This window comes from Cydia strobilella, chromosome 3 (genome assembly GCF_947568885.1).
Source record: "Cydia strobilella chromosome 3, ilCydStro3.1, whole genome shotgun sequence".
Classification (NCBI taxonomy): domain Eukaryota; kingdom Metazoa; phylum Arthropoda; class Insecta; order Lepidoptera; family Tortricidae; genus Cydia; species Cydia strobilella.
In genome coordinates this window covers 2980413-2994300 of record NC_086043.1, presented here as the reverse complement: position 1 = coordinate 2994300, position 13888 = coordinate 2980413, and the positions used below count along the sequence as shown (strand labels likewise).

The following is a 13888-nucleotide window of genomic DNA, read 5'->3' as shown; positions in this document are numbered from 1 at the left end:
ATGATTATGAAAATACGATGGAAAACAATTGTGCACTACATCTGTAGGCCTGCGCAAACCGCCGGAGTACAGCGCAGATCACTTTAAATTGATCAATGTATATTCTTCCCTATTTCAATTACACTAAGGTATTAATTTGAATGCTCCGAATCCAACCTCAGAGCATCACGGAGGATTTATACTCCGCGGCAACGGCAATCGAGGAGCACGTTAGACATAGACCTAGCATTGAATAGACCAGCTATACGCGTGCGCCCGTAAGGGATAGACATAGATGACGTCATAAACGTGGGGATACCATATTGGTAGAAATTACCCCAATATTTGATATCACGTTGGGGCGATTACCCTGGAGGCAAAGTTAGCTTGTTTGACGGTATTAAAAAATTGTTAAATAAAATGTCAATGGGCCGTTCTTTTTAGGCGTATGAACAATGGAATACCTCTTATTATTCGCGCAGGTGGTACACAACTAAACATGTTTGGTAAATAAAACGTAAAATAAAATGTATTATGGGTTTTAATTTAAAGAAATCACAAATCGCAATCACACCAATTAATGTACACCACATTTAATCTTCACAACATTTGTTTATTTATTTTTTGGAATTAGAAGTACGAAAAAACTTCGAGGTCAAAATTACCCATAAAATTATGACATTTTCATCTGGTATCCCTAACATGATTGTTATGCAGCTAAATTAAGAAGAAGTTTAAAAATGGCTGAACTCAGATTCCTACCTACCTACGTAATTTGGGCGGATAATTTTACAAATAATGTTTTGTTAATTTTCGTAAATAATTGTGATATTTTTATTGAAATCGTTTGATTCTACATTGCTTTGAGTGTAACGTAATTTTACGATGTTATTCTCTCATATTGCGTTAAGAGGAAGGTGTAAAATACCGTACTTATGTGTGAAAGGTTATGATCTCATATTTTTGCTCAGAGCGGCTATTACAGCCGATTACAGAACAATTCACCAGTATTTTATCAAAGTTCAAGCATTCAAAACGCTAACCATCACTATATTTCATAAGAGAAAGCACAATTTCATACAAAACAACGATAATTAAACAAGCAACGAACAAACATGACATGTCACGTACTTATTTGTTTGCCACAACCTCGGTTGTGGCAGCGGTGGAAAAGTGAAACTATGACAAGGACAAACAATAACAGCGCTTTCTCTGCTACTCCTACTGAAAGATACATAAGACTATCCCGTTCGGTCATTTTCCCCCACCCCTCATGACCGATCCAGTTATACTAGATTCATGACGTTAGAGGATACCACGGCGGGCACTCGAGGTATGGACTATGGCGGAGGATTTTCCCTCGTCGGTGTGCGCTGCGCGGAGGAAATCCTCGATGATCTGCGCTGCGCTTCGCCGGTTTGCGCAGGTCTTCGGTGGTCGCCGAATCTTAAGCGTGCGTGCACACGTGCGCCAGTGTTGCCAAGTGTCCCATATTTCCATAAACAAAAAATGAAAAACATGGAAATATGGGACACTTGGCAACACTGGCGCACGTGTGAGGAAGTCTGTAAGGTAGGATCGCACCGTTTTGACGGTTCGGTGCGATAGTGTGGAAGTTCACGCCAGTACTACCTATTCCTAGAACTGCTCCAAGGTCGCGGTGCGGTGCGATGGTGTGTAACGGCCTTTATAGCCATAGCACACTACCGCACCGCACCGTGACCTTATGGCCGTCAGGTACTTATGAGGTAGCCAGGCAAACGACATTGCATTTTTTTCATGCGGTTCGCAGCATTGTGATTGCGCCATAAGGAGACATGGACCTTACTACTTAAATTAAAATAAATTAAGGTCATTACTTGCAAACAGCGTTTATTTGATAGCAAAGCAGTCCATTGCTCTCACACAGTGAAATTCCATACATTTTTAATTTTTTATACAGAATTGAGGAAAATTTCAAAATATAATACTGACATACATACAGTGTACTGTCCATACAAGAGTTGTCCATGTGTCCAAGTTTAAAACTTCATTACATCATGGTTTTTATGACTAAAAACTAATTTCTAAAAATAAGAGAATAAGATTGAGTATTCGGAATAAAATAATTAAAGCTTTGGTTAAATAATTGTCACTACAATACAAACATACACTATTTCTAAGAATTTGACAAAAAATCATGTGTGATGTATCCATTATAACAACCAAGAATGAACGCATTTTCGTAAAATCGCTCCCGAGACAAATTGTGTTGACCGTTGACCTCGAGAGATGTGCATTTGTCCCCAAGTTGTCAACACACATCTATACCGTCTTTACCAATAAGGCACACGAGGCCCGTGCCCAGGGCCCCGAAGGACAGACAGTAACAGTATATTTGATTACCCATAATAAATAGAAGATCATAGACTTATATTGACCGGGATATAGACCGTGATTACCTTTTGTATTATTTGTGAGCTCCCGATATTTCGAACTCTAGAAGACTAGAAGATCATAGTAGAAAAATGTTAGTTTAATTCGCTTTCTTTACTTTCCAAAAGAACCCCAAGTTCTTATGTGCTAGGGCACATAGGCCCCAGCATAGTTTAAGGCCCCATTCGCACGAGAGCTTAAAAAGCGTTGCGTGTGTGACGCAACCATAAGTAAGAGCGAGAAAGCGATATCTCGTTCTCGCTCTTACTTATGGGTGCGTCACACACGCAACGCTTTTTAAGCTCTCGTGCGTATGGGGCCTAAGACGGCCTTGAACACAATGAATCTTCAATAAGTACGAATAAAGTAAGCGTACACACTTTAAACTCACGCGTTGTGTACACATAATTGATATCATTAACGAGTCTAACGCGATTAAATTTCATCGGAAAAAAGGTAAAATAATGAAATTTAATCGCATTAGACCCGTTAATGACATTAATTAAGCGTACAATATGTACTAACAGTACCCCTACACGACACTCTTTTTAACCATCTATAGATCTTATATCTTTGTAATAAGGTTTAAAAATTCTTAGTTAAAAGTGTGGTCGACACTGAATGTGTGGTGAAGATTACTATATATATATTAAATCAATAATAATGCCATTTAAACATACAAAAGTAGTCTAAACAAGTAGAATTTTACAGTATTTTTTTGTTTATGTGATGTATCTTATATGACCTACCTATCTAATATAATAACCTCTCAAATTATTGACAAAGAAAAAAGAATATACTTATAAATAACATTACTTATCAATCTTATCATATTTACCAACTGTTTTAACTCTATAAATCTTAAGACAAAACTTTTTAAAATAACAAGAGATTCTCTGGAACATATTCAGATCTACAGCTCGAGATTCATTCTTTAAGAGATTTCTTTCCACGCAGAATTGGTCGTGGCGACTTGGGAACTTAGGGACCGCTTCCGTACAAAAATGGGGATAATACCTAAAGTCGTCCACCAACTTAAAGTAATAATATTTCTTGGCTGCCTCTTCTACTTCTAGCTCTAAAGAGCAAGGCGTGGCCACGTAGAATCTGTATTGCTTCTTATATTCATGTAAAAGCATTTCGGCGTTTGTAAGAACGTCGTCTACTTTCGTAAAGAGTTCGTCCATAGGCATAGAACCATATTTGTATAGAAAGGTCGTTGGAGTGAGCCTATATTTGTGTCCAGTGTGTCTATCTTTGTACACTTTCGTCGTACTCTCTAATTGTAGCAAATACGAGGGTATGCTGTAACTATGCGTGCTTATTACGTATGTGTGTGTACCGTACGTGCCTTTGATTTCTCTGTGTAGCGTGTTAGCGAAGGAATAGATACTGCCTTGGTGTAAAAAGCCGTAAAAAAGAGTGAGGCTGGCATTTAGTATGAACCAAGTATAAAGGAGTATTTTTTTAAGTTTCCTGTGATTGGGTAGGTCGGATTCGTTTGGATGTAGCCTGTTCCCGTAGAGGTAGACGAGGGGTACTAGTGCGGGGATGATGAAGCGAGCCTCCTGGTGAGGGAAGAGGGAAAGCAGCGCCACAGGGATCACCAGGGAGAACAACATCAAGCCAGTGATGCTTTGTATCCTGGGCAGTTTCCTGTAGTGCCCACAGATGAACCTGGAAGAATAATGTTAATAGTTACGTTAGCAATGCTTTTTAAGTACGGTGTACGGTACGGTACTAATGGGCGGTATTTATTTCGAAGTTTAGTTGTGTAATCAGAAGTCAGCCAGTGGTGGGCAAACTTTCTTCATAAGGGGCCAAAACTTAAAGAAATTTCAGAGGGCCAGATTTACAGCAAAATGGCATTTTTATTATATCGCTGGCCATATACACATTTTTTCAAAGGACTGGCGGCGGGCTGAATAAAATCCTCTGCCGGGTCTGGCCAGCGGGTCGTACTTTGCCCACCACTGCGTCAGACCCTATGGTGGGGCGACGGCACCGGGCGCCATGGTAGGGGCGTTGAAAATAACAAAAAGCGCCAAATTTTACCATTTGGGCGGCAGGCGGTCGTAACGTCGGGGTGAAAATCACATAAAAACATTGCTCGGACCGCCACTATGGGTACTATGTGTGATGTGTTATGATAATCGTGAAAAATTCATTTGCATATAATCTAGTCTAGGATTTAGAGAATCTAAACTGTCTAATCTAACGTATATGCAAAAGTTGGTAACTGTTCTCGCTTACCACAAGGCAAGCCTTAAGCTTAGTTCATACAAATGTGGAAAAAATATAATATTCTATTTTTTTATACTACGTAGGTAGCAAACAAAAGCATACAGCCCTAACAGCCCATCTGAAGGTAAAGTGATCACCGTAGACTTGAGGAATTACAGGCGCGCTGCCAAACCTTTAACCTTTTGGACGCCAATGACGGATATATCGGCCCCGCAGGTCCAACGCCAAAGACTAATTAATCCGTCACAGACCACAGAGCAACATAGACCTACGTGCATGTGCATAAAGTTCAATTTCAGTTTTGACACTTCGTGAACGTGGCGTCCGACCGATAGCTTTTGTGTTTGACACGGCGTCAAAAAGGTTAAAAATCTGTTAAGTATTTAAATGTCGAAAGCGTTATTTTCTGGTGTATTCTCATTTGCCTCAGCCCCACGTTACCTCCACCATACGAGACGGGGACGTATGGGAATGATACGCATAATATGAAATGAATGATGCATCTGTTCCAATCTGTGCCCGAATGGGACAAATGGGAATACACCTATTTTGTTACGACATACATGGTTTTTACCAAGCAGACTCAGGCATTCTATCAATCAACCATTGTACTATTGTACTGTAACTCTGTATTACCCAGTACACGTTTGGTCATAATTGTGCGAACTGTGGAAACAATTTAATCCCATTGTTGTAAAATATTCCCAGTGTAGTGAATATTCTTGGTTATTGAATGTTGGCTTTTGATGGTCCTATACCTGTAACTTACTTACTTGTGTGTTACTTAGTAATGCACATTTTTAGAATAAAGAAATACGAAAATTTGTTAATTTCTTCTTTTTGCCATTAACTAAATCCAACTTGGCCGCAATGTTCTAAAAATGCCAGGTAATATATTTATTATACTAATGCATTTACCTGTTATTCCCACATCCTGTGCTATAACACAGCCGCACAGCGCAGCATTTTAATAAAAGTAATCAAGAAATTAAAGCATAAAGTATAAAAAAAGACCGGCCAAGTGCGAGTCGCACTCGCGCACAAAGGGTTCCGTACCATTACGCAAAAAACGGCAAAAAAATCACGTTTGCTGTATGGGAGCCCCACTTAAATATTTATTTTATTCTTACATCATCTGTGAAAATTTCAACTGTCCAGCTATCACGGTTCATGAGATACAGCCTGGTGACAGACGGACGGACAGACAGACAGACGAACAGACAGCGGAGTCTTAGTAGGTCCCGTTTTTACCCTTTGGGTACGGAACCCTAAAAAAGAGTACATCTATCTCACCTGTATGTGTTTGTTGACAGTGTGACGAAAGCCATCCCCGCCAGCACACTAAACAGCAGTGGCACGTTGACTGCCAGGTGCAACCAGCGAGGATGCAACCCATGTTGCGTCAGGTTCTTCATGTCCAAGTTGTACCGCAGGAAGTTCAGCGGCGTCACCACCCAGTTATCCCATGACCACTTCATCAACTCAACATCAGCCATCGTCAAGTAACCATAGTAACCAGAGTCCACCAGTATGAGAAGGAAAGCCGACGGTACCCCACAAAGGATAAACATGAATATACGAACATGAAAGTCTTTGAAACCAACAACTTTAGACCCCAAGCCACGATGCAGCCAGAAGAATATAGGCGGAAATGCAAACCCTACAAATGTTGGACGGTTAAATATTCCTATAACCACCAGAGTGGCTAGAATAAACACATGATTCAAGGAATGCTCCGGTAAATGCATTTTCAGCTTAAACAGTTTAACTTTCTCAACTGGAGTCGATGCCTTATCATATTTTTCTCTTAAAAACTCATCATGATATATTACTTTATCAGATTTCAACATACATTCAGCTACCAAAAGAAGTAGAATAGAAAAAAATGCCATTTCAAAAGTGTTTGAAAAGCTTCTACAACAATAAACAAGTACAATATATGAACTTGCAAATATAACCAGTCGATTTCTAAAATTTTGACCATATAAAACACATATTCTATATAGACTGTAATCATTAACAAACGATAATAAACAAACAAACAGACGTGGGATAATGAGTAAATAGTAAGGTGTTCGTAAGTTTATATCCAAATAATATTTACTGTAAGGATTGAGTATGCGAATGAAATGCAGTGGTGGCGCTAAAATCATTTTTGGTACTAAAATGTTTCTGATCGGAAATTTTGGGTTGAACTCCCAAGTTTTTGCGACGTCGATGTTGAATATATCTCCTGAAACAATGAACAAATGTATCTATTTAGTAAACATTTCTTTACATAATAAAAACTCTAATGGGGGATAAAGTAACGTTATTTAAATCGAAAGGATGCGCTATAACATTGGACGTGTATGTATATTGCAAAAAAAAATGATTATTTACCTGCCATGACCTCAACATTCTGGAAGAACTCGTCGGGGTGTAAATATCCTAATTGAGGAGCGACCGTAAGGGCGAAACGAATAAATACTAATATCCAGTACGTGAGAGGCAACCTTACCGGATTTTTAAATGGAATAGCTTTTAAAATTTTAGTATTGAGAAACATTTTGAGCGTTGAAAAAATTTAATTATTTAGTATCACAACACAATAGTTTTTTTTTTTTTTTGTGATTTAAAATCGAGATTTACGACCGCGAACAAGCCCCATGTTGACAATATATTGTATTTTGTATTGACTTGACAATTGATTGGTAAAGTTGCCACACCAAAGTTGGTTTGATTTTGACATTTTTGACGCTTGTCTTTGGATTAGCCATTCATCATGAATCCATTCATCAAGAAAAGGACGAGTATAGTTTTTTTTGTTCTTATTTACTGCCAATTAGTTTGGTTTGACCAACTATATCTATTATTGTTTAGCTCGGTCCAGACTACGCGGCGCGAAGCGACGAACGCGAGTGTGGAGTCGATTTCGCTGATTAAGGAACTACTCCATTCGCGGCTTCGCGCTGCGATTCGCGCACGAGTGTGGAGTCCTTTCCTCCTTGTCACATTCTTTTTTTTTATTCCCCACCGTAAATTCATTTCATAGTTGGTCAAGCAAATCTTGTCAGTATAAAAGGCGCGAAATTCAAAATTTCTATGGGTCGATATGCCTTCGCGCCTACATTTTTTAATTGTCCGCTTTTTTCTACTGACAGGATTTGCTTGACCAAGTATAGTATGTAATATTGGCATCGGTTACCGCGATAGTTACTCATGAAATAAAACTATAGGGCCCTCCACACTCGCGTTCGCGGCTTCGCGCCGTGATTCGCGGATGAGTGTGGAGGGCCCTTCTGAAAACTGATTATATCGCGTATATTGAATTTATAATACATTCCTTATGGCCATAACACACCATCGCACCGCACCAAGGTCATTGTGAGACGCACACATAAGTAAGAGCGAGAAAGCAATATCTCTTTCTCGCTCTTACTTATGTGTGCGTCTCACAATGACCTTGGTGCGGTGCGATGGTGTCTTACGCAGCCTTTATCCTGCGTAGACAGACCACACTTTACACATGGGGATTACCCGGCGGCGACATGACACGATTTGTTTTGATTAAAACATTTAATTTGAAGTTTTTTATAGTATAGCTGCAGTGCAATCGCGATAGTATATAGTTTTGTTCTTTAAGTTCTTTTATTAATTTTATCATAACACATCACGTAGGTATTGTTATTGTATTGCTGTAACCTGAGCGGATACTAATCCCTAAAAATGGTTCAATTGTAAGTAGTTTAATTAAATTTTAAATTAAACTAATACATTTATGTATCTGTCATTAATTAGTTATGCGAAAGCGACTAGGTACCATCTGGCCTTCCAACCAGACTGGAAACCAAGGTCTTATTGTGACTAGCCTGGTTCTCTTCACGATGTTTTCCTTGACCGAAATACCTTTGGTAGGTAAATATAGAATGATATTTCGGGTAAAAAATTCAATTATGGACTGTTGATTTAGATTTAGATTCATTTATTTCATAATACAGATTACATTATAAATTGCAGGCAATTTAGGTGGGGTTATGGGGTAGGCCCGCTATCCCTTATCGGGGTTTTATATATAAGGGTATTGCATAAGGCTTAACTCACCATACCCTTTGCCAGACGAAACCCTTTGTTTTGCTTTTAAAACCCTTATATAAAGCTACCGCATTTGAGTAATCGGTAGCCCAAATACCCTTACAAAACCCTTATCATCCGCTCACCAACACCTTGCAAATTGCTTATAAGGGTTAGCCTTATAAAGGGCTTCCCTTTTAGCATATAAGCGTGCTAATTTAAGTCGTCTACCTTGTTCATAAAGCACACATTACTTCGAATCCGAGCGATCGTCGGCGGCGACGGCGGCGTTCTTTGACTAGGCACGTATTTTCTTTCCTTTTCGTACACTACCGTAGATATATACTAATCCTGTCTCTTTCACGCAAAGGGAAACCTTTATAAAAAGCGCTTAAAGATAAGGGTAACCCTTATTAAGGGCTAGCCTTATTTTTGGTTAGCTTTTCGGTAAGGGTTAGTCAAAGGTAGGGGTATGAATTGGCTTGCAGTTAAAAAGGGAAAGTCTTTCAATGTGTTAGCTGTGTTTAAGTGTCGCCCATTGAAAGGGTTTTATCGCGGAAAGGGTTGTCCGGTCCCTGCTAGGGGCTACCCCCTGTACAACCCCCACCCTGCAGAACCCCATGGTTAAGGACATATCCATGGTTTAATTTGTATGGAATTACTATGAAATAAAAGAGCAATGTAATAGCTTCGGGGGCTTAGGCAGTAGGGGGTGAGGGAGGATTCTGGATCTGGGTGGCTCTGGCGCTGCGGAAGAGCAGCCCTTCCATTCTCGCGTGACGGGCCTCCCCTTCGATTTCGCAATTGCTCTCCAGGGGTAGGACAGACAAGATCATGTGGATAGTGGGGTGATGTGATTCGGTTTTGGGTGACCATGACATTTTGGTGACCTTGAGGATGGTGGTGTGGTATAAAAGTTGACGTCTGCTATGAATTTGCATGTTTCACTATTAGGTATACCTATGTTAAATATAGGATTAAGTAGTGTGTAAGTACCTGTGTTGCTATGCCCTGACGGGTGCATGTTGTAACCTAAACTACAAAAAAGACCTATTGTAACACATGTATGCAATAAACGATATGATATGACATTACTCCTTTATTTCATAGTGGTTCCATTCCATACAAACTTTAACCACGGATATATCCCCCCCCCCCCCCCAATAGACGGTCTATAATGGAAATTTTGGCCTGTGGCGTGGGCAGAATCTTATTGTTGTATGTAGACATATAAATTATATGTATAGGTACATACAATGAGGTAAAATCGCCAAAGCCTAAAACAAAGATAGATATAACTCCGTAATAGATGGATACAGTCTAAGGAAAAAACGTGCCTCGAAAATCAAGAAAATTTGATTCTCGTTCAGAGGGCGCTACTAGCTTTGGCCTACTGTCGTATAGATGGCGTTGACGGTTTCGTTTGTTATTTAACAATTTTAACGCATATCAGTGAAAGAACATGGGTCAAAATCATAAAAATAATTAATGCAAATAAAAAAAAAACAATTATCCATATTTAACTACATTTTATCGTATTTTTATAAATCTTCATTTTTAGTTTTAAGGTGTGTCTATAGATGGCAGTGAATTTACTGGGGTTACAAAATTTACTATGTCAGTACCGCTCTATCTTATTATATCCTCTTTGGCTAAAATCAATGATAAATCTGATAACACTTAAACCAACAATGAACTGGATAATGATATACAGGATAATGTAGTCTCTTTTATTTTATAAAAGTAATGGAATACGGAATTATTTTAATTTATCAAATTAATTTGTTTACAGGGATGTAAGGACAGAACAGCGTGGCCCAGCTTTGAAATTAATATTATCAGTAATTAGGTCGTCAGACGACAATAGCGAAGTGACCACTGAAGCTATTGATGTTGATGGTTTAGCTTCAATTCTTGGAACATTTCGGCCAAATACTTCAAATGAACTTCAACTTCGTATAGGAATGAAGAAGAATGAAAAAGCGAAGAATTTAGTAGTTACTATAAAAATAACTTTCGATAAATATGTTAAGGAGATATCTTGTCCTGGCGAATGGGTAGAAATTATATTAGAACCAACAATACGAACTAACGCATATTTTACTTTTAATGGCAAGTATGGTTACACATATACTATAGTTCTAAATATTACTGCGCATGCTGTATCATCATTGACTTCATATGTCAATAATCAACTTTATGAAGATACAGAGTTTACTGACTTTCAACTTACAACATCCGATACAGATACCGTACAAACTGTAGCGGTGCACAAAGCTGTGCTGGTTGTCCACAGTTATACATTTAAAGCAATGCTAAGGAAGTCATGGAAGGAAACAGAAGAAAATAGTATGAAGTTAGACGGAACCACTTTGCAGACGCTTCAGGACTTAAAGCAATACATGTATTTAGGCACACTGCCCAATGAGGGACTTGAGCCATTGCTGATCATTGCTACTCGCTACATGATGGAAAAACTTGAGACAGATTGCATCACTCAACTGATCACATCACTGAAGCCAGAGAACTTTGATGCTCTTATTGAATTTGCCTGTCAAAACAACCTGCCTCAACTAATGAGAGCTCTTGTGTTCAGAATTCCAGATGATGTTCTGGATGGTGCCTACCAATTCAAGGTTAAAGATAAAAAATCTGAAGATATAGAATAGTCTTGACTAAGTTTCTTAATGTTTCGTTACATATGTAGTCTGTGGTTACATTCTAGACTCTGGCTAATGAAAGTTGAGCCTGAAAAAACGCGGTAATTTCAAAAAGTCTGTAGCAGGCGGCTCTTTGATTACAAGGATTGCATAATTTTTATGATTTCTAGAATATTAAAATTATAAAAAGTTATGCAATCGTTGTAATCAAAGAGCCGCCTACTACAGATTTTTTGAAATTGCCTCGTTTTTTCAGGTTCAACTTTCATTAGCCAGACTCTGTGTAAGAAGAATAGAAAAGTAATATTTCACATTATAAATGGTGCTCACCATTTAACCCTTGATAGGGCACAAGACATGCACAAGAAGATAATTATAAGGAAAAGAATGACCATCCAACGTCACCTTTTTGTATTTTTTCTTAAGTTGAATTTGTAAGACTATAAGGTGGCAATGAGGATGAGGCTTGAATTGAGGGTTTTGTATTATCTGGACCATTAAAGAATTAAAGATTCAGTCTAAATCCAAAATTCAAAAATAATCATAATTTTCTCTATTCATAATGAAGATAGTATGTGATGTATTTGTGTAATCTTTTTCGTTTTATTATAAATGTAAATGTATGCGTTCAGAGCAACCTGAGACCAACCCTATAAATATGTACATCTAAATATTTGTTTGTTTTGTGCATTTTATCTAAATTTATGATTGTGATCTTATAACAATTAAATTAATTTAAAGTATAATAGCAGTTAATATTATCCAAATGAACAGGACAGGTTTGTACCGGCCCATTTTTTCTATAGCAACATTCTCAGGCTGAAGTAAAGGATGGTATACCACCTCTCCAATGTGCATTGCGTCTCACTCTCTCATTAAGCAAAAGGTGAGACGCAAATACACATTGGACCAAGATATTGGACAGATGGAATACCATCCTAATGGCTCCTGTACACCATGGCCCAGCGTAGGCCAGTCTAAGGGACGCAGCTATGCGGTGGAATGAGATAGCAATATTATTTACTCCCTCTAATGAATAAATGCGTCCCTTGGACTGGCCTACACTGGGCCATGGTGTACAGGAGCCATAAGATAGAAACAAGCGAGCTAAGGTGCCTTTCGCTGAGGTGGAGACGAGAGACGTGTGGGAATCGCCCAAAACCATTGGTTGTAATCAAAGAGGATATAATAGGATAGAGCGGTACTGTCATACCACAGTAAATTCACTGCCATCTATCGACACACTTTAAAACTAAAAATTAAGATTTATAAAAATACAATAAAATGTATAAATATGGATAAATGTTTTTTTTTATTATTTGCATTAATTATTTTTATATGATTTCGACCCATGTTCTTTAACTGATATGCGTTAAAATTGTTAAATAACAAACGAAACCGTCAGCGCCCTCTATACGAGAGTAGGCCAAAGGTAGTGGCGCCATCTGATCGAGAATCAAATTTTCGTGATTTTCGAGACACGTTTTTTTCCTTAGACTGTATCCATCTATTACGGAGTTATATCTATCTTTGGTTGTAATCCATATATCTTCTCCGCTCTGATGCATTACATCAATGCTATTGGTTTATTCCCGCCGTCTCCTCTCATTTACAGACAACACTGTACAAGGCCTGTATGATGTGAAAATGAGCAAGAAAGTGGCCAAAGCTGAAAATAACTAATTAATTTTTTCATTCAACTCTTGACAAACATGTCTTTCTTAGTAACATTATCCATAATAATTAACATACACAATTAAGTCATTAACTATACATAATTAATATAGATATGTGACGTTTTCAAGCAAAAGGTAACACATATATATATATATATATATAGTTTGTAAAGGTGATTTCCCATTGTATATCTATGGCAGTGTTACCCTATTGACAACGGACAAGTAACCTTTTGCGAAAATGGCACAAATAAAAAAAAAACAAAAAAAAATTACAGCAGTCTATAAGTATCTTTATCTTTTTGTTTATCTTAATTTTGGATAGAGAGTTGCTATAATAATACCTCTGATATTATAAGAAATGTTAATAATGTTATTAATTAATAATTATAGTTTTGTTTAGATCTACCTAATTACTAAGTCTATATAATTTATTTGTACTTTTATGTGAACTCGTTTGAGAATTAGGGACCAAGTTACAAAGTTTGCGCTTGTTTGGCCACGGACGTCATTCATGCATCCACAATTCCACATAAGTTTATGTATGAATATTATAGATACTTGATTAATGATTATTATTATTAGAGTAGCACTGGAAACATTTTTATAATAAACGAACTTTACTAATCTAGTCTCAATAAGTCATTACATTACCTTTATAAATAACCGGCCAAGTGCGAGTCGGACTCGCACACCGAGGGTTCCGTACTTTTTTAGTATTTGTTGTTATGACAGACGCAGCTGACAGACGGACAGCGGAGTCTTAGTAATAGGGTACCGTTTTTACCCCTTGGGTACGGAACCCTAAAAATATAATGACCAGCTAGTCAGTCAATGCCAGCCCGTTATACATACTTACGT

At 38.0% G+C, this 13888-nt stretch overlaps 2 protein-coding genes across 2 annotated transcripts; one reads left to right on the top strand and one right to left on the bottom strand.

Annotated features, from left to right (window-relative positions):
* Positions 1-2711: 2711 nt before the first annotated feature.
* LOC134755607 (GPI mannosyltransferase 4) lies at positions 2712-7276 on the bottom strand. Its single transcript, XM_063692096.1, has 3 exons — positions 7021-7276; positions 5932-6871; positions 2712-4071 (listed from the first exon to the last, which is right to left on the bottom strand). The coding sequence occupies exons 1-3, from the start codon at positions 7184-7186 to the stop codon at positions 3207-3209; spliced, it is 1971 nt and encodes a 656-aa protein (XP_063548166.1). The 5' UTR covers positions 7187-7276; the 3' UTR covers positions 2712-3206.
* A 960-nt stretch (positions 7277-8236) lies between these two features.
* Positions 8237-11446, top strand: LOC134756258 (uncharacterized). Its single transcript, XM_063693084.1, has 2 exons — positions 8237-8357; positions 10484-11446. Exons 1-2 carry the CDS (start codon positions 8347-8349, stop codon positions 11358-11360), a joined length of 888 nt encoding a protein of 295 aa, XP_063549154.1. The 5' UTR covers positions 8237-8346; the 3' UTR covers positions 11361-11446.
* The last annotated feature ends 2442 nt before the right edge of the window (positions 11447-13888 follow it).

Coding starts and splice junctions, on each gene's coding strand:
- LOC134755607 (XM_063692096.1), bottom strand. CDS start 7,186: ATGTTTCTCAATACTAAAATTTTAAAAGCTATTCCATTTAAAAATCCG. Junction 6,872..7,020: donor GAATGTTGAGGTCATGGCAG/GTAAATAATCAT, acceptor TCATTGTTTCAG/GAGATATATTCAACATCGAC. Junction 4,072..5,931: donor CTGTCAACAAACACATACAG/GTGAGATAGATG, acceptor TTATTCTTCCAG/GTTCATCTGTGGGCACTACA.